Here is a 16,720-nt window from a genome sequence, read left to right as displayed (position 1 = left end):
TATCAAAATTGGTTGTCCAATTGCTTCCGGGAAGACTTTTTAAGATGCTCCAGATTTGCTGTTGGAGTGTGCAGAAAAAATACAAAAAAGATAATTACTGGAGTCTGTATTCTGAGGGAGCTCGTCAATTTATGGGAGTGTACCTAGCAAATTATCAAGACCAGAGTTACCAGAAAAGTCAAGAAATACCAAACTTTAAAAATGCTAAAAACACTAGAACTTCCAGAGGGTAGCTACAAAAAGAAGGTGAACACTTTTTTGATTGAGAGCAGTACTCTCTTTTCTATTTATAAAACAAATATATAATTGTAATCATTCAATAAATAGGGATGATGAGGCTAAGAGGAAAGACATAAAATTCTTGATGAATTGTCTAAGAGGCAATATGGCCGAATTTGGGAACATGGGCAATAAATTTTGCAAAAATGCTCACAGGGCGCAAGAAAAGATAATTAAAATGTCTGAGAAAATCCAAAGACGTGAAGATAAAAATAAGAAAAAAGAGAGTAACTATTCGGACGGTAACTTTTTAAGCACATATATTCGGACGGTAACTTTTTAAGCACATATAGGGACAATAAAACTGAATTTGACGAACTGTATTTACCTCGAACTAAAGTCCAGAAAAAACAAAATAGATTTCCTTACTTAACTGAGGTTTGCCTTCAGGATCAGTATGAGAGACATTCTTTACAAATGGATTCAAATTATAACCAGATTTGGGATTGGAGTCAGGCCGGGTATGTGCCTTTTGTAATCTCTTTACAAGCCTGATGGAGTTAATATTAATAATATGTCGATATCAAGATAAACTCAAATCAGAAAAACTCATAATCTTGTGGTGTTTGAGACACAGATAATTAAAGAGGGAAACAAAGATGAAATAAGAGGTTTAAAAGTGACACAACATCCAGTAACACTGGCAAATATAAAGGTGCGTAAGCTTTATTATTTCCTATGCCCTTAAAAGACTGGTTCTCTAATTAATTTGCAGACATGACATCTATGAAAAGCACGTAGTTCATGTGATGAAATATATATTTGATCAAATAAGTGGTCCCAGCAAAAAAATTTATGTAATTCTCCAAAAACTATGGCCGCAGATTTACAAAGATGTAAACAAACATGAGAGAATTGTAAAGTTTGACTGGTTTCAAGATGCTTTTAGGCCCGGCTCATTACTGTTCAAACTTGCCTTGGATATAAAATTTTTTGTATCACAGGCCCTCATAAGAATATATTCCAAGAAGGTGATTACAAGTATCTTTATGAGCTTCTGGCATTTTTCTTGAAGCAAAGTTATCGAGCTCATCCTGAAGCAAGATTTATGGCTAGCTGTATATACTTACTGGAGATTCAGATGACTCAAATGTTATCCTGCTAATTTCGAGGCAGTTAGAAAAAATAAACCATCTAAAAGCAGCCACCAACTATATTTTATTTTTTCATGGACTCTTCTAAAAAACCCAAATACTTCTCAAGCATCTTCAAATGATTTAATGACGTTCAATATTGCATTTTAGCTACAAACAGTAGAAGAAATTAAAGAATTTGCAGTAATAGGAAGGGTTCTTTACCAGAATCTTATGTGTCATACTTGGTATCTGTGCCCGCAACAAATAAATTTTGCTCTTGCTGATAAGGATCTGAAAACCGAAGTTAAGACCATCATGTTAAATAAGCTGCTTTCTTATGATATCATGGAGTTAAAAGATCTGACTAAAAAGAAGCCTGAAACTCATGTTGAAATTATTCCTACATCAAAATCAGAAGATTTTGTCAACTTTGTCAATTTTGTCAATTTTGTCGAGCAGTCATACCTTTTGTCCTTGCTATAGGAGATCTCCAAGAAAAAACTTCTGCTATGGAAAGAAAAAGGCATCGAAGGATGTGAAAATGAAGAAGTTTCCCAGTCTTTTACTTACTTTTTAGTGTGTACGAACACTTGCAGTTGTAAGTGACTGTGCAGAATGCCACATTAATTAGTTCAAGATTTCATTTAGAGTACACACAATGAAGACAGAATTCCCTCAAGGTTTTTTGTTCAATAGGATGAAATGTAAATGGAATTTTTCAGCTGTTATTAATGATAATGATTGTTGATGTATAAGTAATACCTTTTATAAATTTATGTATTAGTAATTTGGGTAGTTCAAAGGAAACGGCAAAAGATTTTAAAGAACGCTATAAAAAAAGATCTTAAATCTATTTAGTTTCTATTCTATAATACTATTTGTACTTTACTATACTTATTTCTGTTTTATAATACTATTTGTATTCATAATATTGTTTTATGTTATATTGCAATATTATAATAAAATAAACTATAAGAATATAATACTAATTTTGGTTTAAAGTAAATGATAAATTAAATCTCTAAAGTTATTTTTTCATTTATTACAATAAAATTGAATAATTGATTTGAGGTTGAAACCTTGATATTCCAGGGGCAGATACAGCATTTTTTGATGTTTGAGATAAGTGGATTTTTGATGTTTGAGATAAAAGAGTAACCCCTTAAATTAAGGGGGGAGGGGTATAACTTTTTATGGTCATAGTTTTTGAAGACTAAAAGATTGTTGTGTGAATTTTTTGCAAAACATCGATATTCCAAGAGTTCATTTTAAAGAAGACATAATGAATAATGGTTAAGCTGAATGTGATGAGGTTGCAAACTAAGTTTGCAATCACAGCACATTCAGGTGAACCACTAAAGCATTATTAAAATGCAGCCTGTGATAATTGAGTTGTATCTTACCCAAGGCCAACAACCATATTATATTTAAATTTTTTTTTGTTGTCAAGTGAAACCCCATTGACACCAAAACAGCATTTAAATAAAACGCGCCTAAATCGTGTCTTAATCAAAACAACATCGCTAGGTTGTTTTATTCAAATAGCTTCTGCGCTTTCTCCGTGGAGTTAACACCATTTCTAAACTTGATGTGAATGAAATAATATAAAATATGTTTAAAAAACTGCTGTTGAAACTTGTTTTATTTTGGTGTGAATGGGGTATTGGACTTCAAAAAAAAGCTTGAGCAAATGCCTTAACGAAAGTTTCAAGATCGCGCTTGAGAAAGTCAAACTTGAAAAACTTAAAAGGCGTTACAAAAATTATTTAAAGTTACAAAAATAAATGAAAAGGTGTTACAAAAATAACGATTTTAACTTTTGTATTTTATTTTTATTAAAACTTGGTAATTTAATTAAAAACACTAGCAGTGGCGGATCCAGCATTTTTTAATCTTTGAGACATGGAGCTAACTCCAAGCATTTATATGTTTATACTTATATCAAATAATGAGGGTTTGCAAAAAATTGCGATGATTAGAGGATTGGAACAAAAAAGCCCTAAAATTATCGTAACACCTGCTTCAAACATGAGAGCAACAAGTTGATGAAATATTTTGTGAACTATTCTCAACTAGACTTATATTCATCAATAATTCTAAAGTTTCATAGTATTATCTCTAAGTGTTCAAAAATTATGACCATATCAAAATTACAACCCCCTCAAATTGAGGGGGTTTAAACTTTATATGATCATAATTTTTGAATGCTTAGAGATAATACTATGAAACTTTAAAATTATTGATGAATTTAAGTCTAGTTGAGAATAGTACAAAAATATTTCATCAACTTGTTGCTCTCATGTTTGGGGCAGGTGTTGCAAAAATTTTGGGGCTTTTTTGTTCCCAGCCTCCAATCATCGCAATTTTTTGCAAACCCTCATTATTTGACATAAGCACAAACATATAAATGTTTGGAGTTAGCTCCATGTCTGGAAGTTAGCTATCTCAAAGATTAAAAAATGCTGGATCCGCCACTGACTAGATTTAAATGAACATGCTCATGTTACCTTCTATTTAGTCCAAGACTCTACGACGTAACAGCTGCTTGAAATTCAAATGACATATATGCTTGCGATTATCAGAAAAGCATATATTTCAAACATAGGGTTGTTGCTATTCATTTTTCTTTTTGAAATTTTTATCAAAAAGAAATTTAACTCCAACAAGGCTGCTAGTAAACACTAATTACGTTGGGATTTAGAAGAAAACTAATTAAAATTATGACAACAGTTTTCAATACTAGGACAAATATGATACTTATAGAGGTAGAGAACAAAATCAAAAGAAGAAAATGGTTAACACAAGTTAGATTTCATCTAATGTACGACAGAACCTATTTTTGTTATAACGATTAACAATAACAATAGAACGATAGAATCAAAATCTGTATAGTTCAGGGGCGGATCTAGCATTTTATGGCCTTTTAGAAAGTAGAAATCAAGTTTAAAAGTTGTTTTCAACAAGAAATTGAAATTTTGTTTATTAAATATACTACTTTTTCGTTATTAGTTGTATACTATAATCCTGATTCAATCAACTACAATTTAATGCGGGTTTTTTAAATGAAATAAATTGATTTTAGAAAATGTCTCTACACATTAATTATCACACTAATTCACTAAGAACAGATATCGATGATGCATCAAAAGTTTCAAGGAAGAGAAAACAATTTATTTTATAGGGTTTCCTTTACAGAGTTTTACCTCTAATGGACTTCCTACAAATGGAGAAATGCTCAGTAGGTATTACTGGCTTAATCTCGAAAAAATTACACTTGTTAACATATTAAAACATGTTAAAAATATTAGAAAGTTGACATTTTTAATGTTAACTTTTTAATATTTTTTAGCACCACACAGATCAATATCAAAATTGGTTGTCCAATTGCTTCCGGGAAGACTTTTTAAGATGCTCCAGATTTGCTGTTGGAGTGTGCAGAAAAAATACAAAAAAGATAATTACTGGAGTCTGTATTCTGAGGGAGCTCGTCAATTTATGGGAGTGTACCTAGCAAATTATCAAGACCAGAGTTACCAGAAAAGTCAAGAAATACCAAACTTTAAAAATGCTAAAAACACTAGAACTTCCAGAGGGTAGCTACAAAAAGAAGGTGAACACTTTTTTGATTGAGAGCAGTACTCTCTTTTCTATTTATAAAACAAATATATAATTGTAATCATTCAATAAATAGGGATGATGAGGCTAAGAGGAAAGACATAAAATTCTTGATGAATTGTCTAAGAGGCAATATGGCCGAATTTGGGAACATGGGCAATAAATTTTGCAAAAATGCTCACAGGGCGCAAGAAAAGATAATTAAAATGTCTGAGAAAATCCAAAGACGTGAAGATAAAAATAAGAAAAAAGAGAGTAACTATTCGGACGGTAACTTTTTAAGCACATATATTCGGACGGTAACTTTTTAAGCACATATAGGGACAATAAAACTGAATTTGACGAACTGTATTTACCTCGAACTAAAGTCCAGAAAAAACAAAATAGATTTCCTTACTTAACTGAGGTTTGCCTTCAGGATCAGTATGAGAGACATTCTTTACAAATGGATTCAAATTATAACCAGATTTGGGATTGGAGTCAGGCCGGGTATGTGCCTTTTGTAATCTCTTTACAAGCCTGATGGAGTTAATATTAATAATATGTCGATATCAAGATAAACTCAAATCAGAAAAACTCATAATCTTGTGGTGTTTGAGACACAGATAATTAAAGAGGGAAACAAAGATGAAATAAGAGGTTTAAAAGTGACACAACATCCAGTAACACTGGCAAATATAAAGGTGCGTAAGCTTTATTATTTCCTATGCCCTTAAAAGACTGGTTCTCTAATTAATTTGCAGACATGACATCTATGAAAAGCACGTAGTTCATGTGATGAAATATATATTTGATCAAATAAGTGGTCCCAGCAAAAAAATTTATGTAATTCTCCAAAAACTATGGCCGCAGATTTACAAAGATGTAAACAAACATGAGAGAATTGTAAAGTTTGACTGGTTTCAAGATGCTTTTAGGCCCGGCTCATTACTGTTCAAACTTGCCTTGGATATAAAATTTTTTGTATCACAGGCCCTCATAAGAATATATTCCAAGAAGGTGATTACAAGTATCTTTATGAGCTTCTGGCATTTTTCTTGAAGCAAAGTTATCGAGCTCATCCTGAAGCAAGATTTATGGCTAGCTGTATATACTTACTGGAGATTCAGATGACTCAAATGTTATCCTGCTAATTTCGAGGCAGTTAGAAAAAATAAACCATCTAAAAGCAGCCACCAACTATATTTTATTTTTTCATGGACTCTTCTAAAAAACCCAAATACTTCTCAAGCATCTTCAAATGATTTAATGACGTTCAATATTGCATTTTAGCTACAAACAGTAGAAGAAATTAAAGAATTTGCAGTAATAGGAAGGGTTCTTTACCAGAATCTTATGTGTCATACTTGGTATCTGTGCCCGCAACAAATAAATTTTGCTCTTGCTGATAAGGATCTGAAAACCGAAGTTAAGACCATCATGTTAAATAAGCTGCTTTCTTATGATATCATGGAGTTAAAAGATCTGACTAAAAAGAAGCCTGAAACTCATGTTGAAATTATTCCTACATCAAAATCAGAAGATTTTGTCAACTTTGTCAATTTTGTCAATTTTGTCGAGCAGTCATACCTTTTGTCCTTGCTATAGGAGATCTCCAAGAAAAAACTTCTGCTATGGAAAGAAAAAGGCATCGAAGGATGTGAAAATGAAGAAGTTTCCCAGTCTTTTACTTACTTTTTAGTGTGTACGAACACTTGCAGTTGTAAGTGACTGTGCAGAATGCCACATTAATTAGTTCAAGATTTCATTTAGAGTACACACAATGAAGACAGAATTCCCTCAAGGTTTTTTGTTCAATAGGATGAAATGTAAATGGAATTTTTCAGCTGTTATTAATGATAATGATTGTTGATGTATAAGTAATACCTTTTATAAATTTATGTATTAGTAATTTGGGTAGTTCAAAGGAAACGGCAAAAGATTTTAAAGAACGCTATAAAAAAAGATCTTAAATCTATTTAGTTTCTATTCTATAATACTATTTGTACTTTACTATACTTATTTCTGTTTTATAATACTATTTGTATTCATAATATTGTTTTATGTTATATTGCAATATTATAATAAAATAAACTATAAGAATATAATACTAATTTTGGTTTAAAGTAAATGATAAATTAAATCTCTAAAGTTATTTTTTCATTTATTACAATAAAATTGAATAATTGATTTGAGGTTGAAACCTTGATATTCCAGGGGCAGATACAGCATTTTTTGATGTTTGAGATAAGTGGATTTTTGATGTTTGAGATAAAAGAGTAACCCCTTAAATTAAGGGGGGAGGGGTATAACTTTTTATGGTCATAGTTTTTGAAGACTAAAAGATTGTTGTGTGAATTTTTTGCAAAACATCGATATTCCAAGAGTTCATTTTAAAGAAGACATAATGAATAATGGTTAAGCTGAATGTGATGAGGTTGCAAACTAAGTTTGCAATCACAGCACATTCAGGTGAACCACTAAAGCATTATTAAAATGCAGCCTGTGATAATTGAGTTGTATCTTACCCAAGGCCAACAACCATATTATATTTAAATTTTTTTTTGTTGTCAAGTGAAACCCCATTGACACCAAAACAGCATTTAAATAAAACGCGCCTAAATCGTGTCTTAATCAAAACAACATCGCTAGGTTGTTTTATTCAAATAGCTTCTGCGCTTTCTCCGTGGAGTTAACACCATTTCTAAACTTGATGTGAATGAAATAATATAAAATATGTTTAAAAAACTGCTGTTGAAACTTGTTTTATTTTGGTGTGAATGGGGTATTGGACTTCAAAAAAAAGCTTGAGCAAATGCCTTAACGAAAGTTTCAAGATCGCGCTTGAGAAAGTCAAACTTGAAAAACTTAAAAGGCGTTACAAAAATTATTTAAAGTTACAAAAATAAATGAAAAGGTGTTACAAAAATAACGATTTTAACTTTTGTATTTTATTTTTATTAAAACTTGGTAATTTAATTAAAAACACTAGCAGTGGCGGATCCAGCATTTTTTAATCTTTGAGACATGGAGCTAACTCCAAGCATTTATATGTTTATACTTATATCAAATAATGAGGGTTTGCAAAAAATTGCGATGATTAGAGGATTGGAACAAAAAAGCCCTAAAATTATCGTAACACCTGCTTCAAACATGAGAGCAACAAGTTGATGAAATATTTTGTGAACTATTCTCAACTAGACTTATATTCATCAATAATTCTAAAGTTTCATAGTATTATCTCTAAGTGTTCAAAAATTATGACCATATCAAAATTACAACCCCCTCAAATTGAGGGGGTTTAAACTTTATATGATCATAATTTTTGAATGCTTAGAGATAATACTATGAAACTTTAAAATTATTGATGAATTTAAGTCTAGTTGAGAATAGTACAAAAATATTTCATCAACTTGTTGCTCTCATGTTTGGGGCAGGTGTTGCAAAAATTTTGGGGCTTTTTTGTTCCCAGCCTCCAATCATCGCAATTTTTTGCAAACCCTCATTATTTGACATAAGCACAAACATATAAATGTTTGGAGTTAGCTCCATGTCTGGAAGTTAGCTATCTCAAAGATTAAAAAATGCTGGATCCGCCACTGACTAGATTTAAATGAACATGCTCATGTTACCTTCTATTTAGTCCAAGACTCTACGACGTAACAGCTGCTTGAAATTCAAATGACATATATGCTTGCGATTATCAGAAAAGCATATATTTCAAACATAGGGTTGTTGCTATTCATTTTTCTTTTTGAAATTTTTATCAAAAAGAAATTTAACTCCAACAAGGCTGCTAGTAAACACTAATTACGTTGGGATTTAGAAGAAAACTAATTAAAATTATGACAACAGTTTTCAATACTAGGACAAATATGATACTTATAGAGGTAGAGAACAAAATCAAAAGAAGAAAATGGTTAACACAAGTTAGATTTCATCTAATGTACGACAGAACCTATTTTTGTTATAACGATTAACAATAACAATAGAACGATAGAATCAAAATCTGTATAGTTCAGGGGCGGATCTAGCATTTTATGGCCTTTAAGATAGCTAACCTCTGGACTCGGAGCAAACTCCATACAGTTGTATGTTTATTAATTGTATGTTTACAAAGCATCCTTATGTCAAATAAGGATGCTTTGCAAAAAATTGCCCTTCAATTTGAGCAGACTTGTATCATTAAAGTGACAAAAAGAGTGTGGGCATTTGGTTCAGTATACAAATTAGAGAAAAAGTTTTTTTGCATTTATTAAGTTTGTAATATAAACAATTAATTTTGGTTAAATAAACCTATTTATTTTTTGAATTTTTGTGAAAGAGAGGAAAAGAAGACTGGTGACACTGGCCTAATCAAACTTTAATATACTAACAAGAGACAACATTTTCAAAATATTGATACAAAATCATTGATCAATTCTATTTTAAAATTTTATGGGGATAGGGTAAACCCAGTGATCAACAGCCCCAACAGTCGTCGACGTTTTGTCGCTAAAAAGTATGCTGAGCTAAAACTTAATGAAGTAAAGTGCCAAAATAGTATCTGAATGATCGCCTATCTTTCCTTTATATATGAAGGAATTTTGGCTATGGTAAACATAAAAATAAACACATATGATGATTTGAAGCAAAAAAAGTTTCGTACATACTCTTAACTCTTTGGAATAATTTTCATAACTGTTTTGAAATAACCACAAGAAACGCATGAAAAATTTATTTTAGTAATTTATGTGATTTATGCCAGTGATTTATTTTAGTAATTTATGTAATTTATTTTAGTAATTTATGTGATTTATGCCAGTGATTTATTTTAGTAATTTATGTGATTTATGTAATTTATTTTAGTAATTTATGTGATTTATGCCAGTTTATTTTTGAAACTATCACTTCTATAAGTTATTGAATGTTATTCTAGTCTTCGACCGCGTTCTTGTTCGTTGACTGAAAAAAATCTTTCAATTTGGGAGGGTTTTTAGAGAGTAGCTTTAAAAAAGTATTGCTTTAAAGAAGTATTAAACTTTTCCTGAATTTTATGATTGCTACACAAGATTCCCTTAAGGAAATTGATGTATAGCAATTATAACAGTTTTGAAAAGTTCTACATGCACAATCATTGAGTATTGCAAGTAATTCTCTTGAAGATTAATTCCAAACCTTTTAATTCTCAAATGAATATCTAAATGTTTTTATTGTTATTAATTGTGTTTATGCTCTTCTAAATCAAGAAAAAAGTTGAATCAAAAGTATAATAATAATATCACCTCCAGTGTAGACAACTGTATACAAAGTAGCATTTGAAAACTTCTCCCAAAAGATTCTAAGGCTTTTGCATGTAGCTACCGAAGTGAGAATTTTGATATCGGTAAAATTATCTAAATATAATTTAGTATATTAAACTTTTATTTAATAAACATTTGATTAGAGAAAATATTAATAAAAATAAAAGTAAAATAAAATATGTTTTCTAAAATAAGCAGCTGCTCGAAAATAGCATTAAGATTATGTTGAGGAGGATATTAAGATCCCGATATGTTGAGGAGGATATTAAGATCCCGATATGTTGAGGAGGATATTAAGATCCCGATATGTTGAGGAGGATATTAAGATCCCGATATGTTGAGGAGGATATTAAGATCCCGATATGTTGAGGAGGATATTAAGATCCCGATATGTTGAGGAGGATATTAAGATCCCGATATGTTGAGGAGGATATTAAGATCCCGATATGTTGAGGAGGATATTAAGATCCCGATATGTTGAGGAGGATATTAAGATCCCGATATGTTGAGGAGGATATTAAGATCCCGATATGTTGAGGAGGATATTAAGATCCCGATATGTTGAGGAGGATATTAAGATCCCGATATGTTGAGGAGGATATTAAGATCCCGATATGTTGAGGAGGATATTAAGATCCCGATATGTTGAGGAGGATATTAAGATCCCGATATGTTGAGGAGGATATTAAGATCCCGATATGTTGAGGAGGATATTGGCAATGTAGTTCAAGATGTTAAGAGGTAATTTTGGCATTTTTAATGTCTTATTAGTTAAATAATTTTATAATTAGTTTTTACTGTACGCAAGTAGATCCTATTAAGAAACTCAATGCCAGGTCTCAAACCCTATCAGATAAATACTATACTAATCTTATAGAATCACTGGGAGAAGGTGCAACTATAAAGTTGTAATTTATTTTTACTCATTAAACTTTGAAACCATTATTCAAGCTTCGTTGGTTTTTTTTTTTTTTAAAAAAAACCAAAAGCCATACAAGCATTCAATCCATTTATATTTGTATATATCTTTTACAGATGTTGATTTGGATACAATGACTCGGTCATTGAATGTTTTCGTTTAGTGTCAGTGCTATCTCCCTCGATGAAAAAATGGAAATAATTAGGAAATAAAGAGTGAGAAATTATTATTTATATAAGATTAGGTAAAAAAAAACAAACGTCGACCACTGGGTGGTTTAACCGATGGCTTTAAGATGTAAATTTTAATCCAGATCAAACAAACCAGGGGAAATGGTCTTTATAAATAGGTGGGTGGGATTCATTTACAAAAGACGAATAAACAGTTTAATTTCCCGTGAGGCTTGCGGTTAAATGCGCCTTAATCAACAGCTTTTACATCATAATTTCAATAGGGCTTAATATCCTTCCATAAGTTTTATACTATGGTAAAAAATAAAGTAAAACTAAATATTTGACAAACTAAGATTTACGAGATTTTTTAAACGTCGACAATTTTTAACGTTTAATTACACTGAAAGTTTTTATTTTAATCAGTGACTGATATGTATAATTTCTGATTTTTTTTTTAATTTTTACAATGTCGCTTTTTTGTTGATAACAAGTAATTATTAAAAGCGGGGTGAGGGTGGGTGATATGGTCTTATTAAACATGGGGAGGGTGGGAAAAGTTTCAGAAAATTAATAAACGTTCCCTTCTATGGATTAGCACCTAAGATCGTGATAATAGATAAAAGCGTGATGAAACAAAAACCTTATTATTCTATTTAATTTAAATTTATAACTATTTTTTATAACTATTATTTTTAAACTACAAAATTAATTACATAATATACATCGCACGTTCTTTGGAGCTTTCAACCATATGTTATCAATACTTTTTGGATAACCCGTCATTAAGCCGCCGTTTTGATGAGCTCGATAAAACTGTAAATCTAATTTTAAAGAAAGAAGTTTTTTAAAATCACAACTGTATAATAGTAAACTATTATTTATTTATAAAAATCATGTTTAAAAAAATTAAGACAAAAAAAATATTTTAAATTTAGTTTTTTTAAAAATACTTTCTTCAACTTCACATGATAATTAAGAAATATAAGCAAATATTTACAACTATAACAAGATAATTATGATGGGATAATGTTACCTTTAAAAAAGTAGATCCCTCCATTACTCCAAACAAAAACAGAGTCAATATTTCTAGGCACCTTCCAGTATTCAGCTATTTTCTTGGGTAATGATTCAATTGTTTTTTGTTTGGAACTATATTGGTAGTAATCATTACCAGTAAATAGATAAGTAGTTCCATCACCTGCAACAAATGCTCCGTCAATTTTTTCAACATTATTTTTAATCCCTTTAAACAAGTCAAATATGGAACCATTGTCAATAAGTTTTGTATTTGTAAAACTTTCAAACATATAATATCTAAAAAGATTGATTTATTGGAATATTAAAAAGACTATTTATAAAGTTATACAAATAAACATTGGAAAAAAGTATTTATATTATGTAAAAGTACAAAAAAAGTATTTATATTTTAAAAACTTACTTGGTTCCCTGAAAAAAAACCAATTTTTTTTCACGATTCATGAACCCTCCATTAACGTAAGTGATCTTTGTTAATAATTTAGAAACATCAAAAGGTCCATGCGTTTCGTTTAAATTTTTGCTTAGCTTATAATACTTATCTTCGTTGAATACATAAGTAATTCCAGTTAATTGATCATAGATGATAGCTTGAACTTTGATATGTTTCTTTGAAATCATCATATGTGTTTTATTTTGTGTAACTTGCGTATTGTTTGTGTCTACTATGGTTTTTGATGGTAATATAGGTTTTCGTTTTGATCCTAATTTAAAAATTAAATGAAATTGTTAATTAGGCTGACTTTATAATTTAATATTATTATTATTTTAATTATAATATTGGTACTAGTTTAACGATCCAAGCAATTCAAAATTAGTTTAACGATTAACGAAATTTGATATTTAAATAGTTTTGAAAAAAAGAGCAAGTTTACTTTTAAAAAAATAGAAAAGACTTTTATAGAACACTTTAAGACGTTTATAAGATACTTTAAGACGTTTATAAGATACTTTAAGACGTTTATAAAATACTTTGATATTTTGAGCTATCCTGAGTAGTTTAAAGAACAAGTAGTTGCGTTTAAATAAAGTTTAAAAACAGAAAGTTGTGTTTAAAAATGTAAAAAAGATGGTTAAGTTGTTTTAAATTCTATTAAAAACATTCTGTTGAAGTATTAAATATATACTTGATATTTTATAATTATTATTATATAATTAATATAACTATATAATCATTATTTCTAATTTGTATTAAAGTACCAACTTTAAAATTAGTTTTTTAACAAAAAAAATATCAAAATTTAAAAAAGTGAAAACAGTGAAAATGTTTAATTATAAAAATTGAAGAAAAACATAAATAAAACAACTAAACGCAAAGTTAAAAGAGTTAAAAATGGTCATGGTAAATACGAAAATAAAAAACTTGAAAAAATTTGTTCTTTTTGTTTTTTTTTCACAAGAAAACACTTTGTGTTTCTATAGCAACTTATATAACTCATATGCAGTTGTCTCATTCTCATCAATTAATAAGTGATAACAAAGGGCTCTAATGTGGTCTTGATTGCACACTAAAAGCACTAACAGGAACACATTCTGTGTGCAAAATGACAAAAAACCCATGAGTAGATTATTAAAAGAAAACAAAAAGAACAAATTTTAAGTTTTATTAATTCATGTTATTTGCATTATCTATACTGTCGTACACTTTTTGTATTATTTATAATATTGTGTATTTTTGTGTATTATCGTGTATTTCTATGTTTTTTTTTATACTGTAATGTAATTTTGTGCATCGCTTATTTTGACATGTATATTGGAGTATTGTTTATGCTAACGTGTATTATTTTTTTGTTAAACGTTGTGTTATCTCATTTATTCGTTATCTCTCATGTCAGCTCGTTTATTTTTTCCCTCTTATGTGTTATTTATTTTGTTCTTTTAAATATTAGTGTTCTTCTTTTTATTAATTTTTTTTTTTTGCTTATTATCTATATTACTTTTTTGGGCTGTTTGTGTATTGCCTTATTAGTTTATTTTATTAAGGTGTCACTCCAATAACTAATTTTTAACTATATGAGTGATACCAAACCTAATTTTAAAAATTAAAAATAAATTTGTATCTTTTTTTTTTAATTTTAGGGTTAAATAAATTGATTAAATGTTTTATATCTATTAATTGTTGCAGTTACTTTAAAATTTGTAAATCTTTTTAAAGAATAAATAAAACTTTGATCGTACACGCCTTATCTACAAAGTTTTTCTAAGTTAGTTTTGAGTTTTTAATATTTTAATTTAAATCGGTTCTTAACTGAAAAAAATAGGATTAAAGTAAATTAATTAACGAAAAAAAAAGTTATAAGATATTTTTATTACTATTGGTTTAAATTAATTTTTTTTAGTTAATAAATTTTTTTTTTCAAATAAAACATTATTTTTCCTTTGAGACGTACATACCATATAAACTCTGTATTCCTAAGATATCGTCGTCATGAAGGTGGATGTTTTGCTCCTTATTTCCTTGATAAGCAGGGTACATAAAAGAACTTTGGACACTTGAATGGTGTAACCCTAAACTGTGCCCGATCTCGTGAATAGCAATCCACAATAAGCTAACACCACTTTTTTCTTTAACATTAAAGTTAAATTTGTCGTTGAAATGAACATCACCAGAATTTCCTAAAGAAGAAAGTTTATCAAAATCGAACATTAAAAAATTGCCTAAAAATTAAATGCATTTTGTTTAACAGATACAAATGTTACCTTGATTGTTTAAAGGGTAAAACGCATGTGCGTATATCTTATGCCAAGGCTGAAACGGATACAGATCACCATGATCACCTTGTACAAATTTAACATCTATATCTGCTGGCTCTTTACTTGTCAAACTGAGTTTATAAAACGTTAAGTCTGCAACAGCCTCCCACTTTGAAAAGGCTTTTTCGAGTATTGTTTCTACTTCTTTGCGTGATAATCCATCATTATTATCGTTTAAAAGTTTCCACGTAACTTTCTAAAAATAATTTTTTATTATTCTTTAATAAAACATAAAAGATAAAAATATGAGCAACTTACATTTTTACTCCACTTGCTTCCTTGGAGAGCAAACCTCCTCTTTCTAGTAGCCTTATCATCAAGAATATCTTTTAATCCACATCGAGGTTTTTTCATTACTTCCTGTGTTGTTTTATCTATAACTCCAGTGACAGGTAATCCTAGAAATCTTTGAAAACTTTCAACCGAATTTTGAACTTCTTTTTTGCCTGACATTGAACCTAGATCTTTGTTGTTTCGTTTATAATAACCAAAGTCACTTAGATAATCCTTTTAAACAAATATATATATATATATATATATATATATATATATATATATATATATATATATATATATATATATATATATATATATATATATAAATATATATATATATATATATACATATATATATATATATATATATATATATATATATATATATATATATATATATATATATATATATATATAAATTAAGTTAAAAACATCGTTATGAAATAAAAGTTACCAATGCATTTGCAGGAAAATCTCCATGTGATACTGCAGCAATTGATAAAAAAAGAAACAAAAATGATATATTCATTTTTGTTATGAAACGAATAGAATTTTTTGATTTAAAAAAAAAATGTATCCTTATTCAAAATGTCTCACTTAAATAGGCATTTTGTTTACTTATTTTATTGATTCTAATTCATCATTCTAAATGTCAAATACTTAAATGACGTCAAAGAAAACTTGTTATACAAGTTTTAACTCATAGATGTTTGAGTAAAACCTAACGGAAGCATTAAGTATTGGCTTACTTCATCAGTTTAAATGGATAAATATTTGCTCTAGATTTTTTCAATTTCTGCTTGATCATTTAAATATATTTTTTTTAAATTTTAGCAAAACATACAAATTTTTTGAAAATTGTTGGAAAAAATGAAATTTATGATTTATCACACTAAGTTTGCTATAATAAAGCAATTTAGCGGGCATTTATAAAGTACGTACGCAGAATAAGTAGTTTTAGAGCCCCTCTTCCTCTTATACGTAACTGTATGCTCCTAATAAACCCCCCTCCTTTCTGCGTTCATACGCATTGTTTATTACAAAACCCCTCCTTTTTCAACGATAAAGTTTTTAAAACATAAAAAAAAATTTAATATATTTATTTCAATATAAGTTTACATAACATAGGTTTTATATCTTTTAGATGATTAGAAAAAACAGAAATAAATTGCAATAACTTTTAAGTACGATCTTTTACACTTGTAGCTGTTGTTAGACATTATATGTTTTTGAAAATTCTTTTGAACCTGCAGGGTCAAATTGCCTTGGCAGTTCTACCTTGAAGAACTCAGACATTTATTTTGGAACTTGTAATTTTATCGCCTTTTGACA

The 16,720-nt window shown here is 29.0% G+C and overlaps 1 protein-coding gene across 1 annotated transcript; it reads right to left on the bottom strand.

Annotated features, from left to right (window-relative positions):
- Window positions 1–11,951: 11,951 nt before the first annotated feature.
- LOC136082330 (matrix metalloproteinase-2-like) lies at window positions 11,952–16,054 on the bottom strand. The gene is made up of 7 exons (XM_065801260.1): window positions 15,843–16,054; window positions 15,371–15,619; window positions 15,059–15,308; window positions 14,753–14,974; window positions 12,762–13,062; window positions 12,357–12,637; window positions 11,952–12,144 (listed from the first exon to the last, which is right to left on the bottom strand). Exons 1-7 carry the CDS (start codon window positions 15,915–15,917, stop codon window positions 12,029–12,031), a joined length of 1,494 nt encoding a protein of 497 aa, XP_065657332.1. The 5' UTR covers window positions 15,918–16,054; the 3' UTR covers window positions 11,952–12,028.
- Window positions 16,055–16,720: the final 666 nt, after the last annotated feature.

Source organism: Hydra vulgaris, chromosome 07 (assembly GCF_038396675.1).
Source record: "Hydra vulgaris chromosome 07, alternate assembly HydraT2T_AEP".
In the NCBI taxonomy this organism is placed as follows: Eukaryota; Metazoa; Cnidaria; class Hydrozoa; order Anthoathecata; family Hydridae; genus Hydra; species Hydra vulgaris.
This window is presented reverse-complemented; position numbering and strand designations above follow the sequence as displayed.

Coding starts and splice junctions, on each gene's coding strand:
- LOC136082330 (XM_065801260.1), bottom strand. CDS start 15,917: ATGAATATATCATTTTTGTTTCTTTTTTTATCAATTGCTGCAGTATCA. Junction 14,975..15,058: donor TTACCCTTTAAACAATCAAG/GTAACATTTGTA, acceptor TTTCTTCTTTAG/GAAATTCTGGTGATGTTCAT. Junction 13,063..14,752: donor AGGAATACAGAGTTTATATG/GTATGTACGTCT, acceptor TTTTTAAATTAG/GATCAAAACGAAAACCTATA.